The 16,962-nt window shown below is 42.7% G+C and overlaps 1 protein-coding gene across 8 annotated transcripts in view; it reads right to left on the reverse strand.

Annotated features, from left to right (window-relative positions):
* LOC130358573 (phosphatidylinositol 3,4,5-trisphosphate 3-phosphatase TPTE2-like) overlaps positions 1–16,962 on the reverse strand; it is a 62,879-nt gene that overhangs the window by 19,747 nt on the left and 26,170 nt on the right. For all 8 annotated transcript variants that reach the window (XM_056561990.1, XM_056561991.1, XM_056561989.1 and 5 more), the window contains exons 5-12: positions 14,780–14,941; positions 12,658–12,777; positions 11,443–11,542; positions 10,533–10,596; positions 9,942–10,006; positions 6,978–7,038; positions 3,816–3,897; positions 2,493–2,581 (exon numbers count right to left, since the gene is read on the reverse strand). In XM_056561990.1, the coding sequence (XP_056417965.1) occupies positions 2,493–2,581; positions 3,816–3,897; positions 6,978–7,038; positions 9,942–10,006; positions 10,533–10,596; positions 11,443–11,542; positions 12,658–12,777; positions 14,780–14,941 (743 nt within the window). The remainder of the gene's footprint in view (positions 1–2,492; positions 2,582–3,815; positions 3,898–6,977; positions 7,039–9,941; positions 10,007–10,532; positions 10,597–11,442; positions 11,543–12,657; positions 12,778–14,779; positions 14,942–16,962) is intronic.

Raw genomic sequence — 16,962 nt, forward strand, 5'->3', positions numbered from 1 at the left:
TAAACTCTGCCGTGGATTTTTGTCTCAGTGTTCCCTGCATATGGAGATGTTGTCGGACTTGTTTCCTACAGAACGGTCTAAGGTGGCGTTCGTAGTAAGCCTTCTTTCAGGAAAGGCCTTGTCTTGGGCCACACCGCTCTGGGACCGCAATGATCCTGCCACAGCCACAGTCCAGGCCTTCTTCACTGAACTCCGGAGTGTCTTCGAGGAGCCAGCCCGAGCTTCTTCTGCCGAGACTGCCCTGTTGAACCTGGTCCAGGGTAATTCTTCAGTGGGCGAGTACGCCATCCAATTTCGTACTCTTGCTTCCGAGTTATCATGGAATAACGAGGCTCTCTGCGCTACCTTTAAAAAAGGCCTATCCAGTCGCATCAAGGATGTGCTGGCCGCACGAGAGATTCCTGCCAATCTGCAAGAACTCATCCATCTAGCTACCCGCATTGACATGCGTTTTTCTGAGCGACACCAAGAGCTCCGCCAGGAAAAAGACTTAGATCTCTGGGCACCTCTCCCACAGTATCCGTTGCAATCTACGCCTGGGCCTCCCGCCGAGGAGGCCATGCAAGTGGATAAGTCTCGCCTGACCCAGGAAGAGAGGAATCGCCGTAGGGAAGAAAATCTCTGTCTTTACTGTGCCAGTACCGAGCATTTCTTGGTGGATTGCCCTATCCGTCCTCCACGCCTGGGAAACGCACGCACGCACCCAGCTCACGTGGGTGTGGCGTCTCTTGGTTCCAAGTCTGCTCCTCCACGTCTCACGGTACCCGTGCGGATTTCTTCTTCAGCCAACTCCTCCCTCTCAGCCGTGGCCTGCTTGGACTCCGGTGCCTCTGGAAATTTTATTTTGGAGTCGTTTGTTAATAAATTCAGCATCCCGGTGACCCGTCTCGTCAAGCCGCTCTACATTTCCGCGGTCAACGGAGCCAGATTGGACTGCACCGTGCGTTACCGCACAGAGCCCCTCCTCATGTCTATTGGACCCCACCTTGAGAGGATTGAGTTCTTCATTCTCCCCAACTGTACCTCTGAGGTCCTCCTCGGTCTGCCTTGGCTCCGGCTTCATTCCCCCACCATTGATTGGACCACCGGGGAGATCAGGAACTGGGACTCTGCCTGCCACAGGAAGTGCCTCTCCCCCCCTCCCAGTCCCGTCAGGCAAGCCTCTGTGCCTCCCCATGGCCCCCGTCCTGGTGTCACACTGCCCCGTGCCAGGCCTCGCCCTCTGCCCTCCCTCCCCATTCCCACTCCTGCTGTACTGCCTGCCGTTGAGGAAACCCTCCATTCTTTCCCGGTGTCCTCATCCCAGGGGAGGCAGTTACCGGACAAAGAGAAGGGGAGACCTAAGGGGGGGGGTACTGTTACGCCTAGCGCTCCGGGTCCCCGCTCCTCCCCGGAGCGCTCACGGCGTCTTTCTCCCTGCAGCGCCCCGGTCAGTCCCGCTGACCGGGAGCGCTGCACTGTCTTGGCCGTTGGGGATGCGATTCGCACAGCGGGACGCGCCCGCTCGCGAATCGCATCCCAGGTCACTTACCCGTCCCGGTCCCCTGCTGTCATGTGCTGGCGCGCGCGGCTCCGCTCTCTAGGGCGCGCGCGCCAGCTCTCTGAGACTTAAAGGGCCAGTGCACCAATGATTGGTGCCTGGCCCAATTAGCTTAATTGGCTTCCACCTGCTCCCTGGCTATATCTGATCTCCTCCCATGCACTCCCTTGCCGGATCTTGTTGCCTTGTGCCAGTGAAAGCGTTTAGTGTGTCCAAAGCCTGTGTACCTGAACTTCTGCTACCCATCCTGACTACGAACCTTGCCGCCTGCCCCCGACCTTCTGCTACGTCTGACCTTGCCTCTGCCTAGTCCTTCTGTCCCACGCCTTCTCAGCAGTCAGCGAGGTAGAGCCGTTGCTAGTGGATACGACCTGGTTGCTACTGCCGCAGCAAGACCATCCCGCTTTGCGGCGGGCTCTGGTGAAAACCAGTAGCCTCTTAGAACCGGTCCACTAGCACGGTGCACGCCAATCCCTCGCTGACACAGAGGATCCACTACCTGGAAGCCGAATCGTGACAATTCCACTTTAAAATTCCACTTGGAGATTTTGGTCCAGCAGAATTCCATTGATATCAATGGGATTTTGCTGCACATATTCGTAGCAGATTTTCCGCTGCTGAAATTCTACTACTGAAAGAATGTTCTCAGTCATTCTTTTAGCGAAATCTGCCTGAAATACATTCCCGTCTATGGGGCAGGTATGTTCCTGCCGGAGATTCTACAGTGTAAACCTAGCCTAAATGACATTGCAGCCCGCACTACAGCACTCCCGGCCACCAGCACCTGGTCCTGACAGTAACCTCGGTCAGGAGCAGCTGTACGGAGCCGAGTTCAGCTTTAGCTCTGACCCCTCTGACCCTGCTGTGTGGGGAAAAAAACAAAACCTAGAGTTCTTGTGAAAGCATTGATATTTGCAGTATGTATACTATGACAGATAATGGGACCTCTTACCTTTTCCTCCTTTGCAGTGAATGGCTATAACATTCTTTAGGTCTTGTGCCATCCAAGTACGCACACTGGCTGTGAACTTCAACATGTCCCTATATATAAAGGAGATGACACATCTAAGAGTATGTTCTCACCAGGCAGGTTTAGAAATCTATCTCATTTTTGCCATCTCGTTTTCCCTTTAACAGACCTAACAAAAGTTTGTCCTGTGTCTGCAAGACAAGTAATACAAGTCTATGAAGGGGGAGGAGGAAGCTCCATCCACCAGCTCTAGAAGGACTAGGAGAACTGGAAAAAAGAAAGGGTCTCCTGAAATGACAGGTACGCTGTAAAGAAATAGATGTAAAATACTGACAAAACACGCAAAATGTGAATAGTGCCTAACATCATATCAGTCTAGGCAATCCTTCATGAGTCAAACTTTGTAGTCATTTTTTCCTGTCCTGACTTCAGGCTTTAGGGTTGTGGAAAATCTGCTGTGAGTTTCGGTATCATTCTCCTCAATGGGTCTGTGAAGAATTTACAATAGTCTCAGATTTGCAGATTGGCTGCGGATTTATGGAAGTGAATGGTAGCGAAACTCGGGTAACCCGCTGCGAGTTATGAACATGTGAACGTGCCCTAAGAGAGAGAGAGAGATCGGTAGACTGGTTCTTAGTCTGTGAATGTAAACAGCAATATCTCCATTCACTGACAACAAGCAGAAAACTGGGAAAAACTGAAACACAAACTACATAGGGCTATGTTCACACAGCGCAAAATTTTGATGCATATTTTATTTTATGGTAGAAGCAAGCAAAATCACCTCTCCCACAACGGACCGACTGCAGCTCGGACAGGTGCGGATTCACCAGTACATAATCAAGAAGAAGAAAAGTCCAGCGCAGATATGCGGTTTATTCCATGCAAGCAGGACACATGACAATCGTAAAGGTGACGCGTTTCGGCCAGTGGCACCCGGCCTTATGAGTAAGGCCGGGTGCCACCGGCCGAAACGCGTCACCTCCATGATTGTCTTGTGTCCTGCTTGCATGGAATAAACCGCATATCTGTTGGAATAGCTGCGCTGGACTTTTCTTCTTCTTGATATTTTATTTTATGCACCCTCTTTTTCCACAATCTGCAAAAATGCAGCCATGAAAAAATTGCATCCGCATTTTTACTGACTATGGCCGAAGAGGCATGCAGAAAATAAAATACTCTGAATTGTACGTGCGAACATAGCCGCATAATGTTGTGGAACTTATATTTACATTGTTATTATTATTACTTTTTACATATGACTACATAATGCATTACTTATTATGACAGGCTTATCACACTTACGCTAGAGATGGCACATTGTGATCATCTATGAAGAATCGCTCCACTCTGTAATGGAAGAACTCTGGATCGTAGCCCTTTTCACCTGGAAGAGAGATCCCGAGAACTAAAAACTGCACATCACATATTAAGGGTCTATTCACATGGAAGAATTTCCGCTTGCAGTAATTCTGCCTCAAGTTAAAGGGGTACTCCCCTGGAAAAAAAAATTCAAATCAACTGGTGCCAAAAAGTTAAACATATTTGTAAATTACTTCTATTTAAAAAAAATCTTAATCCTTCCAGTACTTATCTGCTGCTATATGCTCCGCTCCACAGGAAGTTCTTTTCTTTTTGTATTTCCTTTCTGTCTGACCACAGTGCTCTCTGCTGACACATCCGTCCATATTAGGAACTATCCAGAGCAGGATAGGCTTGCTATGAGGATTTGCTCCTACTCTGGACAGTTCCTAAAATGGACAGAGGTGTCAGCAGAGAGCACTGTGGTAAGACAGAAAGGAAATTCAAAAAAGAAAAAAACTTTCTCTGGAACATACAGCAGCTGATAAGTACTGGAAGTCTTAAGATTTTTAAAAAGAAGTAATTTACAAATCTGTTTAACTTTCTGTCACCAGTTGATTTAAAAAAAAAAAATAAATTCCACTGGAGTACCCCTTTAAAGCACATAGACTTCTATGGGATTCCGCACTCCCATTCACACTTCTGAATTTCCGCTTGATCTGATTGGTTGCTATGGGCAACTGCGCTAGTACCAATTGCACTTTGTAATGAGGCCTTTCATTTTACCACAAAATATTCTGTAAAACCCCACAAAAATTATTTGTGGGATGAAATCAAATTACATTTTACTTTTTTGGGGGGCTTTAATTTTACAGAGTGTACTTTACAGTAAACCTGACATGTTGGTTGAGAGTTATTAAAACCGGTGTGGAGGAAGAGTGGTGCAGTTGCCCATAGCAACCAATCAGATCGCTTCTTTCATTTTCAAAAGGCCTGTGAAAAATGTGATCTGATTGGTTGCTATGGGCAACTGCGCCACTCTTCCTTTACACAGGTTTGATACATTTTTTTTCTATGGGTCAGTACCAGGAGATACCCAAAGTATAAAGCTTTTTTTTTTTTTTCTTTTACTACTGTTAAAAAGTTAAAATAAATATGCACAAAACTGCTAAATTCTTACCCCTATAACTTTGCACCCTGATCTGTAATTTGTATTACTTTTATTAATTTTAGAAGTAGATGAGACTTTTTATAAAATTTTTTCAAAAAATGATGTGACCAAAAATCAGTAATTCTGGCTTTTTTTCCCCCGTTTTCCCGCTTATGCCGTTCACTTTGGCTATACCAATATCTTTTGTTTGAATATTTTCATTCAAAATAGGAAAAGGGGTGATTTGAATTTATATTAGGAGAGGGACTTTTATATATTTTTATATATTTTCCTTTCTTTTTTTTATAATTTTTTTTTTTTTATTACAGTCCTTCTATGAGACTTTTACAAGCAATCATTAGGTTGCCTATACTGATCAACTGCATATCACTGATCAGTTAGATATGTGCTCTGCTAATGCAGTCTGTATGAGGCAGGCTATCTCAGGAGAATTACTATGGCAGACACAGAAGCTTAGTAAAGGCCTCTGGCTGCCATAGTTACTGATTGGTACCATACAATCATGTTGTGGGGGTACCGATAGGGCACCCTATAGTAGTGGTAACTGTCATTTAGCCTTTTAAATGCAGCATAATCGCTGATATTGGTCACTGACCGTGAGTGCTGGGCTCCTGATAGGTACCCTCTGACTATGGAGTAAGCTTAGCTTCTGGGCTTGCTTTATTGTCTGTTAGGATACAGCTACCAAACAGTCTGCTTTAAGGGGTCAAAGCATTACTGTCACTTAAAAAAAACTTTTGACATGTCACCCAGATATGTCAAACGTTTTGATCTGTCAGGTTCTCAGTGCTGACACCCCCACTATCAATAGATATAGTTGGAAGAAATGTGAGGCTATGTTCATCATTGCATGAAATGGACTATATTGTAAGTCTATGAAGCCCATCTCCTACAACAATTCGGATCAAGTGGTCAGCCGGGAAGTTAAGGGTATGCTCACACTGTGGAATCTCTGCTCCGCGAGCAGGGATTCCGTCAGGCGGCTGCCGCCGAAAATGCTTTGGCGCTAGGACTGCTGGGCACTGCGCCGTCACCATTGACGGCTATACAGTACTTGCGGAAATCCGCGCACAGAAGGAAGATGTTCTTTCTTTGCGCGGAACGGTTTCAGCTGCAGAATTCTCTGCTGCTGAAATTCTGCAGTGTGAACGGGTCTCGCGGAAGACCAATTCACACTAATGGTACAGCTCACTTCTACTTGCGGAATTCTGCTCTCGGAATTCCGCAGTGTGACCGTACCCTTAGTGTGCCGCTGCATGCTTCACCCAGCTATATCTAAAGGTTGGTGGGGGTCCCAGCTAAGTTATGACATGTCTGGGTGACATGTCAAAAGTTACATAGTTACAAAGTAACTATGTAACTTTTGACACGTCACAGAGACATGCCATGACTACGTTTTTAACGTTTGGGGTCTTAGCTCTGAGACCCCCACCAACCTTTGGATATAGCTTTAGATTTAGATAAAGGAACAACATATGGTTGTATCATAATACAGTGTATTAGCTTAGCCTAATAGAATGACTGTTTCCATTATTGTGGACCATAATATTCAGTACTATTAATTTTCAATTAAAAAACCATTAAGAAACATAATTTTACTTTCCAAAAAAGTAATAACTGTTCCCTTCTAACTATACCAGGGTTCACCCTTTTCTGCCAATGCCTATGTCTCACCAAGGTGAATTGTGGATAGGCTGAATTGCTATGAATGATGGTTTTGTTGTAATAAATATGGCTTCCTTCATTTTTTGCATTTGACGTATATAGGGGGAGATTTATCAAAACTTGTGCAGAGGCAAAGTTGCCCAGTTGCCAATACCAACCAATCAGATCACTTCTTTCATTTTTCAGAGGCCTTGTTAGAAATGAAAGAAGCGATCTGATTGGTTGCTATGGGCAACTTTGCCTCTGCACAGGTTTTGATAAATCTCCCCCATAGTGTGTATTTGTATCTGCACCTAAAAATCACATGGTCATAATAAACTGCTACTTACTGCACAAGTTGTAGATCTTGTAGTGGTCTTTATGTTTGGAGTCCAAAAATCGTGCAACCTCCTAAAAAATAATTGTGAAATTCAGTCTTAAACTTTTTATTTTAGAGAAGTTTTCTTAAGGTGAAAGGAAAGAACAGGATTTACCAGAATAGAAAGGCATCAAGCAGGAAAGTGGAAACATAGGAGAATATCCTAAAGGAGAAACGTACACAGAGGATAGAGAATTGAATAAATATTCTTATAATGCACATGAATTAAACACACCTCACCTGCTGCCGTGTTCCACTTATCCCAAAAAAGTATCTAAAAAAAGTATCTTGGGAAAATAGTTCTCTAGAAACCAGAGCACAGAGCTGGTTGTAACAGTGGCCCTAAGACTAGGTTCACACTGCAGAATTTCCACCGGAATTTTCGCTTTGAAATTTCCGGCAGAAATTTCGCTTACTATAATGCATAGTGGAGTGAATGGTTTTCCGTTCACAAATACACACTTCGGAATTTGTGAAGCGGAAAATCCGGATGAAAAATCCGCTAGAAAATTTCCGCCTGTAGAAAGGGGTTGCTCTTTCTTCAGGCGGAAATCCTAGCGGAACACATAACAGTCTATAGGAGACTGCAGTGTCCGTGCGGTCCTAGTGCCGACTCATTCAGTCAGTGCAGGCGGAACTCGGGAATGGGAGTGCGAAATCCCATAGAAGTCTATGGGCTTTAATTTGAGGTGGAGTTCCGCAAGTGGAAATTCTGCCATGTGAATAGACCCTTACTCTGGTGCATTAGAATCACCCATGTATTACATAGTCAGTCATTCAATTGCTTAGTCTTAGGCTACGTGCACACAGCAAAAAATGGGCAGACATTCCGTAAATCTGGATGTTCCGCCTGCTCATTGTTTCTACAGATGCTGAAATCATATATTTTGTGTCCATAGGGCAGCCATAGAAAGTCAACCACCTGGCGTCACGTAGTGGTTTCTCCTCCATACAAAAGCCAAATCTCACCTAATAGTTGCATCACTATATTTAGGTGTATATTAGGATTTGCACATTGGTTGATGACAACAACATCTGATAAATGATCTTGATATTCTTGGCTGTTTTCAGACTGCCCTTTCTGCCGTTATTTAATACTGACTGCCGTACTACAGGAAGAGCAAATACTCTTCTCAGGCGCTCGCTTACTATCCATGTTTTCCTTATACAATGAGTTACATGCATACACTGCTTTGGATTTACCTGTTTAGTATATTTTTGAAGTGTTTTTATATTTATTCTTACATTAACAAAAACTTAGTAACCAACCCAACCCAGTCACAAAAAATATTGTTTAATTTGGTTCAACAGCAACTACCAAAGCATATGGTGGACTGATAGTTGTAAGTCTTCTGTATGTATGAGGGGAGCCCTACCCCTGACCATCAACCACTCTTGAGGAGGGTTACAGATCTGCTTAATGTAGTTTCACTAAATCTATAATATGCACTTCTATGGTGTCCATTTTAGGACATCATCAGCCGTCAGCTGTACCTCGCTCATCCTTCAGCGAAAACGGCATCCCGCCTCATCCCTCCTCCGTCAGGCATCAGCCAAAACATTTGTCATACCTCAGACGAAAATGGAAGTGCTGAGTCAGCAGAGCTTCGGCAGACCTGCTAGCACAGACAGTGTGTGATTGGCTGCCAGCACAGACACTGTGCTTGGTTGATGGGAAGGTGTGTGCAGTCCCGCTCCACTGTTTCGACACACTTCTTTAAAAACCGTAATCTCTCATGTATCCAGCTTTGTACCCAGCTTTTCCCGATTCCTGCAAAACAAACCTATGTTCTCAGCTTTTCCCGATTCCTGCAAAAGCTACAGTTATGTACTTCTCTTTTCCCGATTCCTGCAAAACAAACCTACGCTCTCAGGTTTTCCCGATTCCTGCAAAACCTACAGTTATGTACTCAGCTTTTCCCGATTCCTGCAAAACCTACAGTTATGTACTCAGCTGTTGGTTTTGCAGGAATCGGGAAAAGCTGAGTACATAACTGTAGGTTTTGCAGGAATCGGGAAAAGCTGAGTACATAACTGTAGGTTTTGCAGGAATCGGGAAAAGCTGAGAACATAACTGTAGTTTTTTTCAGGAATCGGGAAAAGCTATGTACTCAGCTTTTCCCGATTCCTGCAAAACCTACAGCTATGTACTCAGCTTTTCCCGATTCCTGCAAAACCTACAGTTATGTACTCAGCTTTTCCAGATTCCTGCAAAACCTACAGTTATGTACTCAGCTTTTCCCGATTCCTGATAAACCTACAGTTATGTACTCAGCTTTTCCCGATTCCTGAAAAACCTACAGCTGAGTATATAACTGTAGGTTTTGCAGGAATCGGGAAAAGCTGAGAGCGTAGGTTTAGAGGGTGAGAGGATTAGGGTTTGTAAAGAAGTGTGTCCAAACAGTGGTGCGGGACTGCACACACCGTCCCATCAACCAATCACAGTATCTGTGCTAGCAGCAAATCACACACTGTCTGTGCTAGCAGGTCTGCCGAAGCTCTGCTGACTCAGCACTTTCATTTTCGTCTGAGGCATGAGAGAGTTTAGGATGACAAAGGTTTTGGCTGACGCCTGAAGGAGGAGGGATGAGGCGGGACGCAGTTTTCGCTGAAGGATAAGGGAGGTACGGCTGAAAACTGACAGCGCTTTGGCTGAGGGAGGAGGCGGGACGCCGTTTTGGCTGAAGGATGAGCGAGGTACGGCTGACGGCTGATGCTGTCCTAAAATGGACACCATACACTTCAGTATTCTCTATGGGGGAGATTTACCAAAACCTGTGCAGAGGATGAGTGGTGCAGTTGCCCATAGCAACCAATCAGATCGCTTCTTTAATTTTTCAGAGGACTTTTTTAAAATGAAAGATGCGATCTGATTGGTTGCTATGGGCAACCTCACCACTCCTCCCCCAAAGGTTTTGCATTAGTAAAGACATACCTTTATAGGATTCCGATAGAAAGACTGTTTTCCAGATGATGGAAATGACATGGCAATTATCCTGTCTATAAAATCAATAAGAGAATATACAATTATTTTAATAAAAATAGAACCTATTGTATCAACATAGCATGAACCAAATATAGAAGAATTACTTTAGTCAGATGGTTTGTCTGTTACTGTTGTATGCTCTTGACATTGCAATTTTTTTTCTCCTTATAGGGAATATTCTTTTTTCACCTTTATATTTAACTTACTTTTTTATATAGTAGAGCAGGAAGGGCACAATATAAAGGTAAGTAAACAGCGGCACAGAGGTAGGTCGGAGTGCCTCTGGTGGAATGGGAGTATGATGCAGCTTAATATTTATATAAATCAGAATACATCTTTAACAGATGGATTTTGAGAACCAGAAATGACCAGTTTCCATAATGATTCCTAGATGTAGAAGCACCGGCATATCTTATAAAGATGGCTGATGTTATTGATTGACTGGGACTCGCAATTAACATTGCAGTGTTTTTTTGTTTAGTTTTTTAACCTTATGGTAGATATTTATAATACTACATATCCAAGACATGTGACACCCACCACTGATATAAGTGAGGTCTAGATCGAATCCATCCTTTTGATATCTTCTTTTGTTTTCAGAGACCTGCAAAAAAATGAATAATTTTACTCGATATATCCGCAACCTGCGCTTAATCTATGGGCAGGTAAGCAGAAAAATATAACCAGATAACAGTATTTCAGACTTATTTACCAACAAGTTAACAACCATTTATTTTCGGATTATTGTTATAGAACATGGTGGCACCCAAATTATTAAACTGTCAACTCTTAGAAAGTTGTACAAATAACATTGCTATCAAAGATACAAGTCGAGTCTTCCAATGAAGAGTCTCCCCTAGCTAAAGAAGATGCTACCAATGCTGCCAAAGTGATGGGCTTGGTTAGGGTTCTTTGCAACGTTTATATAGTAGTTCATTTGATCCAAGAACAGGTGACATATAACCAAAAATAACTATCCAAATAAAACAGAGCTCTCCTCACATAGGGTCTATTCCCACAGCAAAATTTTCGCACATTCGCACTAATTCTGCTTCCGCATTTATCTTGGTGGTTGCTGGCTTGTGCGGATTTTGTGCGGAATTGGCGTGGAATCCGTGCGGAATTCGCATGCGGAAATTCAGAAGTGTAATGCGGAATCCCATAGAAGTCTATTAGGCTTCAATTTCAGGCAGAATCCGCATGCGGAATCTATGCGGAATTCCGCATGCAGAAATTCTGCAGTGTGAATAGACCCTTATACTGGAAAAAGTCCTATTCCCTCCTCAGTGCACGGAGGTGCAAACATTCCCAATACAAGAAGAGAAGTGATAACCGAGATAAGGGATCGAGCAATAAATTACTACATTTGAAGCTATTATCTCGATTGCTGGATCTTAGCATCAACAAACTAACAATGAAATATTAAAGTAACATTCTTAGCACCCCTCACCATTCTACGAGTGACCTTTTCAAGCTGTCTTTTCTGAGAAGCCAGACGAAATATTCTAACCAAGATAATTATTCTCAAGGCTCGGAAGAAGTTCACCAGTCTAAAGAAAAAATATATATTTGCATAGTTAGTAGAGGTATATAGTTAATAGATGTATATAGTATATAATGTATATAGTGTATCTTGCACTTATGACTTTCTGGGCACCATCACTGCTAAGTTATCTACAGAAGTCGGACCCCTTACAAGCCTGAAGAAGGGCATCGCCCGAAACATTGCTGTGCGAATGAATGTAACAACAAGGGCACAGCTTATGTTTAGGACATGAAAAATACTATATTAGCATGTTATACATACACTTGTCGATTTCTCGCTCCTGTATTGTCAATTTACAGAGAACCTTTCAATATGAAAATGCTATCTAATCTATCGGCATCATGTTATAGAGCAAGAGGAGCCTTCAGACTATATATAACTGATATAACTGGGAAAAGATTTGGTATAACTTTTAGCTTGTTGGTTGAAATTTCTAATTGTTCCATTCTTAGGAGTCCAGTGGGAGGTCCTAATATTGAGTGACACTGTCAAATGGACTCCTAAAAATAGAAAGAGCAGGGATTTCAGTCAATAAGTTACATGTTAGGGTATGTCCACACTATGGAATTTCTACAGGTGTAGTTGCACTCTGGCATTCTGCTGTATGAACTGAATATTACACGTGAACTGCATCGCCATCAATGGTGATGACGCAGATCAATGTAGTCCTACCGCCAAAGGATTTCACCAGCGACTGCAAGACAGAATCTTTGAGTGGATTTCTTGATCAGAGTTCACTACGCAAAGATTCTGCGTAGGGAATTCTGATCAAGAAATCCACTCAAAGATTTTGTCTTGCAGCCGAAGGCTAAATCCTTTGGTGGTAGGACTACACCAACCTGCGACGTCACCATTGATGGACACTTACACTGCTTCAGTGAACAGCACCCCTGTATGAGTCCCTATATAGGTGTAGCCGTAGTCATCTGTCTTACACATGTGCACACAGTAGCGGTGCTGGACGGACTTTCCTGCTTTGTTTAGATTGCTATACCCTTATAGTACATGTTTTTACCACATAATGGAGCAATCTTTATAACACCTCTTAATACCTTGTAAAACAATAAAAAACAAGTTAGTACTTGCGATCAAGTTTTACTTTAGCAGATAACATTATACCTTGGAATATTGGTGGCGCCACTGAAATCCGTGAATGCATATATCAGCGTGACTATGAGAGTGATCACAACAATTGCCGCGTCAAAGATGTTCAGCCTAGAACTAAAGTACTTCCGAAATCTGTAAAACAAGGATTAGGAATAACAAAGAATGAATTTGATCACATCAGCTCATGACATGGTCACAACAATGAGATCTTCAAAAGATCTGGAGAGAGATGAGCTCTGGACAACAAGTGTCAGATATGTGATCACAGCATGCCAGGCACAATGAGGAAATATGAGCAAAAGGAAAAAGTAACTGCAGATCATCATCTAAATAATTCATAGTAGTCTTATAACACTGTTCTGATTATAAACACCACTGTTTACCTCTTATTTTTACTTTTTTATAATTAAAGAGATATTCTACCAGGCCAGAATTTATACATCGGTATTCATGTATATAAATTAATATTGTTGACCACTCTCTATTTGTTTTTGTCAGTTTTAATATGCTGTGTAGTTTCGTTGCTTTTGACTTTGCTATTCCCTGCACCTTACATAGAGTAGGGCCCGTCGTCCAGTATAGGATCTGTCAATTAGTGCGGATTGTCAAGTAGACAGTGGTCAAGTGGTTTTGGGCAAGCTCAGGGCAGTACTATTCCCTGCCCAACATGATGCTCATTATCTTTCACTTTAAAGCTACACTTTCAGTACAGTGAAACTGCATCCTGAAGTCAACGTGTAAACATGCACCAACAGAACACTTATGGTATATGGTATATTTGGTAAAATTCTATTAAGCTGCTTTTAGGCAAAATTGCACATTTTTGCACAAGTCCTTGTGGGGGAGGAGGACTTGATGAAAAGGGGGCGTGGTCTAACCTCACACCTAATTTAACGCAATATAAGCCAGCAAACCTATATGCGGCATGTGGGGCAGCTGCAGCAATGACTGATTCATTAAGAGGCACTTAATTGCCCAAACTTTACATAATTTTACCAAGACTGGTATGCATATGTAAACCCAAAGAAAAAATAAACCACAGTCATCCGTGATGACGCCACTCCAACATGCATTTCACCATGCACACCTTCGTCTGGGAGTGAAGGTGTTCTCCTTGACAAAGTGTGTATAGTAACATGCATTGGAATGGTGTCGTCCTGGATCTCGCACTGGTCCCTACGCTACTAATTGGGCATGCCTAACACGATTATATCTGTATGGTTCTGATGCATCATATGGATTTTTAATAATTGTTTAATATGTATGCACTTTACGTACATATAGCATATAGCACTGCATATATTTGTTGTAGTTTATGATATTAGCATAGGACACTTTATATATTGTTATTGCACAGGCACTTTATTTATATTCTCAGCAATAATTCCAGCTATAGTGTCTTTTCTGATAGTTATGTATTACCACCTTTATGATACAGATTTAATTTAGTGCTGTGATTCCAGTGGTGCCATCTTTTTTCATGTATGATTTCCTCCTTTTTTATAGTGTTTAACATACTGTTTGTATAATAAAGATTCATTCTTTTATTTAATATTCATGTGACTCCGTTTTCTTTCTTATTTGTGGTTACATAATGCCAGTCTTAGTAAATGAGGGAGTGTTTAAATACTGTATAGAAATAAAGTTGGGCTTGGTTCACACTGCATTAACTTAGGAAGGCCGTAGGTATACAGCGGCATCCTGTCCCTATGCAGTGTAATGGCCTGAAAATAATCAACTAGTGTATATGTTTATTTAACAAGACAGGTGGTCTTTTGTGCTTTTGTATCCTACTAAATAAATGTATATGTGCTGGGAATAGGCTGAATGTAGTCATTAGTTAACTACATTCAGGCCATTAAACCGAATGGGTTCGTTCACAGTATGCCTCGGCATTCTTTGGCATCCCTTATAGCAGTGTTTCTCAAGGGGTCCTCAAGAACCCCCGAACTGCTGCTCTGCTTTATTAGTGCATTGTTTTTTTAGTTTGTCTTCCTGCTTTAATGATAGTTCAGCTGAATAATCAGACTGTTCTGTGCATAATATTTCCCCTGAAGTTGGTATATCATAGCTTTCAGTTATCTAAGTACACTTTACATTCACTGCTATAATATTACAAGTATTGGTCACGTACCCTTCCACGAAAATGTGCAGCAGGACATCTATCAGGAAGAAGAAGGATATAGATAAGGAGATTCCAGATATGATATTTGCTGTCTCCTTGCTTTTGTCCACAACAGAAAGATCCACTATTACAAATACAAAATCCACAAAGATAAGGAGGACCCCAAATACCCTGAAAAAAATAAAATAAAGATAAGTTAAGGAGAACTCAGAACTAAAAAGCTTGTGGTGTCCTTAAATTCAATCAATCCGTGTTTGTGAATGGTTTATTTTGATCTTTATTATTGAGGATTTCATTGACTATTCAGGTAGTTTTGAACTCTACAATACTAGAACACTGGACCCCTGAAAGACCCTATTGAACTCAACAGAAATGTGAGGAAAAGTTAGGATGGTGTTATACATATTGTGGATTCTGTCAGAATGGATGCCAATAGGAGGCACAGAGGTGGTATTTAGACTTGGACCTTGATGACCAAAGGCCATGTAAAATGTCATCAGTATTATAAATGGCTAATGGTAGGTGGAGGAACCTGTTTTTCATTAATGCCCAGGAGCTTCATGTTACCACTTTGAATGTTCCCAATTACCTAAGGTATATAACTAGTGTAAGGGTCCTTTTAGATGGGCAGACTCAAGACCCATACAATCACCCAGTTCAGTGTTTGTTTAATGAGCCTTTTACATGTCGCAATGACTGTGTGGCCAAGGATTGTTCTCGTGGCCCTTTATTCCCATCATTTTCTGCAGAACAACTCCTTTTTACAACGAGAGACGTGTGGCTGAACAACAACAACAGTCCCATTGATTGACTGATTAGGAAGTAATTGTTCCCTTGTCAGCTGATCACTAGTCTATTACATGGGGCAATATTCAGCCTATTTGGCATATCATTGCTCCGTGTAAAAGGCATGGAGTGATCTGGTGTTCTGCTGAGATGTCACCTGGACCTCCGCAAGTCCAGCTACTTCCAAGAAGCAGTGATGGCCCACTTGGTCAATTATTATTGCATCAGCGGTCGGCCTTACTGATTGAACGGTGGGTACTCCGTGTTGTAAGAAGTAAGTAGCAGGAGCTGCAGGGGACTGGATAACGTCACAGTGGGAGCTCCAGGGAACCAAGGTAAGTGAGTATGTTTTTTTTGTTTTTTTCATGCCTTCCCCCCGAAAACCTGTTTAAATGAGTATTTTACAGGTTAGTGGCATGGAATGTTTCACTAGCTAGAAGGGGTCTAGCATTCAGACTTCTCATAGTAACTCGATTGAGGTCACTCTAGCCAGCAAGATCATTCCAGGAGAATTTGGTCATAATCTATATAACTCAAAGAGAGTAGGGCTGCACCATTTGAATAGCTATTTGAGGGGGTGGCTATATAAGGTGGGAGGATGGCTATATGAGAGGGGGGAATGGTTATATGAAGTGGGAACAGCTATGTGAGGGGGGAGATACAGCTATATGAGGGGGAGATACAGCAATATGAGGGGGAGAACAGCTATATAAGGGGGGGGGCTATATAAAATTCATATAGCCATTCTTAGCCTCATATGGCCAGTCACCATCCACATATAGATATTTCCTCTATATAGCCATTGTTCCTTGTTCCTCATATTCCTCATATAGTGACCCCCCCTCATATGGCCACCCTCCCCCTCACATAGTCATTCCCCCTCATAAAGCCACAGTAATGAACAGTACTACAGATTAAGCAGGAGTGCAGAGAATGTCTGCTGCACTGTCATGGCTGCATCTCTCGCATAACAGTCCTGAGCTGCAGCCTGTAGTGGTGGCTCTGCGCCCTGACCCTAGGTGGCTCCACCCCTTGACCTCTACAGCCCCGTAAGTGCTGTTTCTATCTCCTTCTGCGGCTGCCTGAGCTGCTGGAGCTTGACCCTGAGCCGCCGCCAGAGCAGGTAATCACCTAATTTTGACAAGGGCCAAATCGAAATATTGCAATCCGCTATAATCGCAATTCGATTGCAATATATTGTGCAGGCCTAATAGAGAGTATCCACTGTATAAACATCAATATTGGCAAGTTAATCAAATACACTGTCACGGAACTGCCAGCTCCACCTAAGTCTACACTTCATCTGTTTTGTAAACTGAAATGTTTCCTCCACCGGCAAAATGTTGTCTAGTGCGGATAAAGCTGAACACATAATGAGGACAGAGTCCTTCTTGGTATTTGTCCGC

This window comes from Hyla sarda, chromosome 2, assembly GCF_029499605.1.
Source record: "Hyla sarda isolate aHylSar1 chromosome 2, aHylSar1.hap1, whole genome shotgun sequence".
Lineage (NCBI taxonomy): Eukaryota > Metazoa > Chordata > Amphibia > Anura > Hylidae > Hyla > Hyla sarda.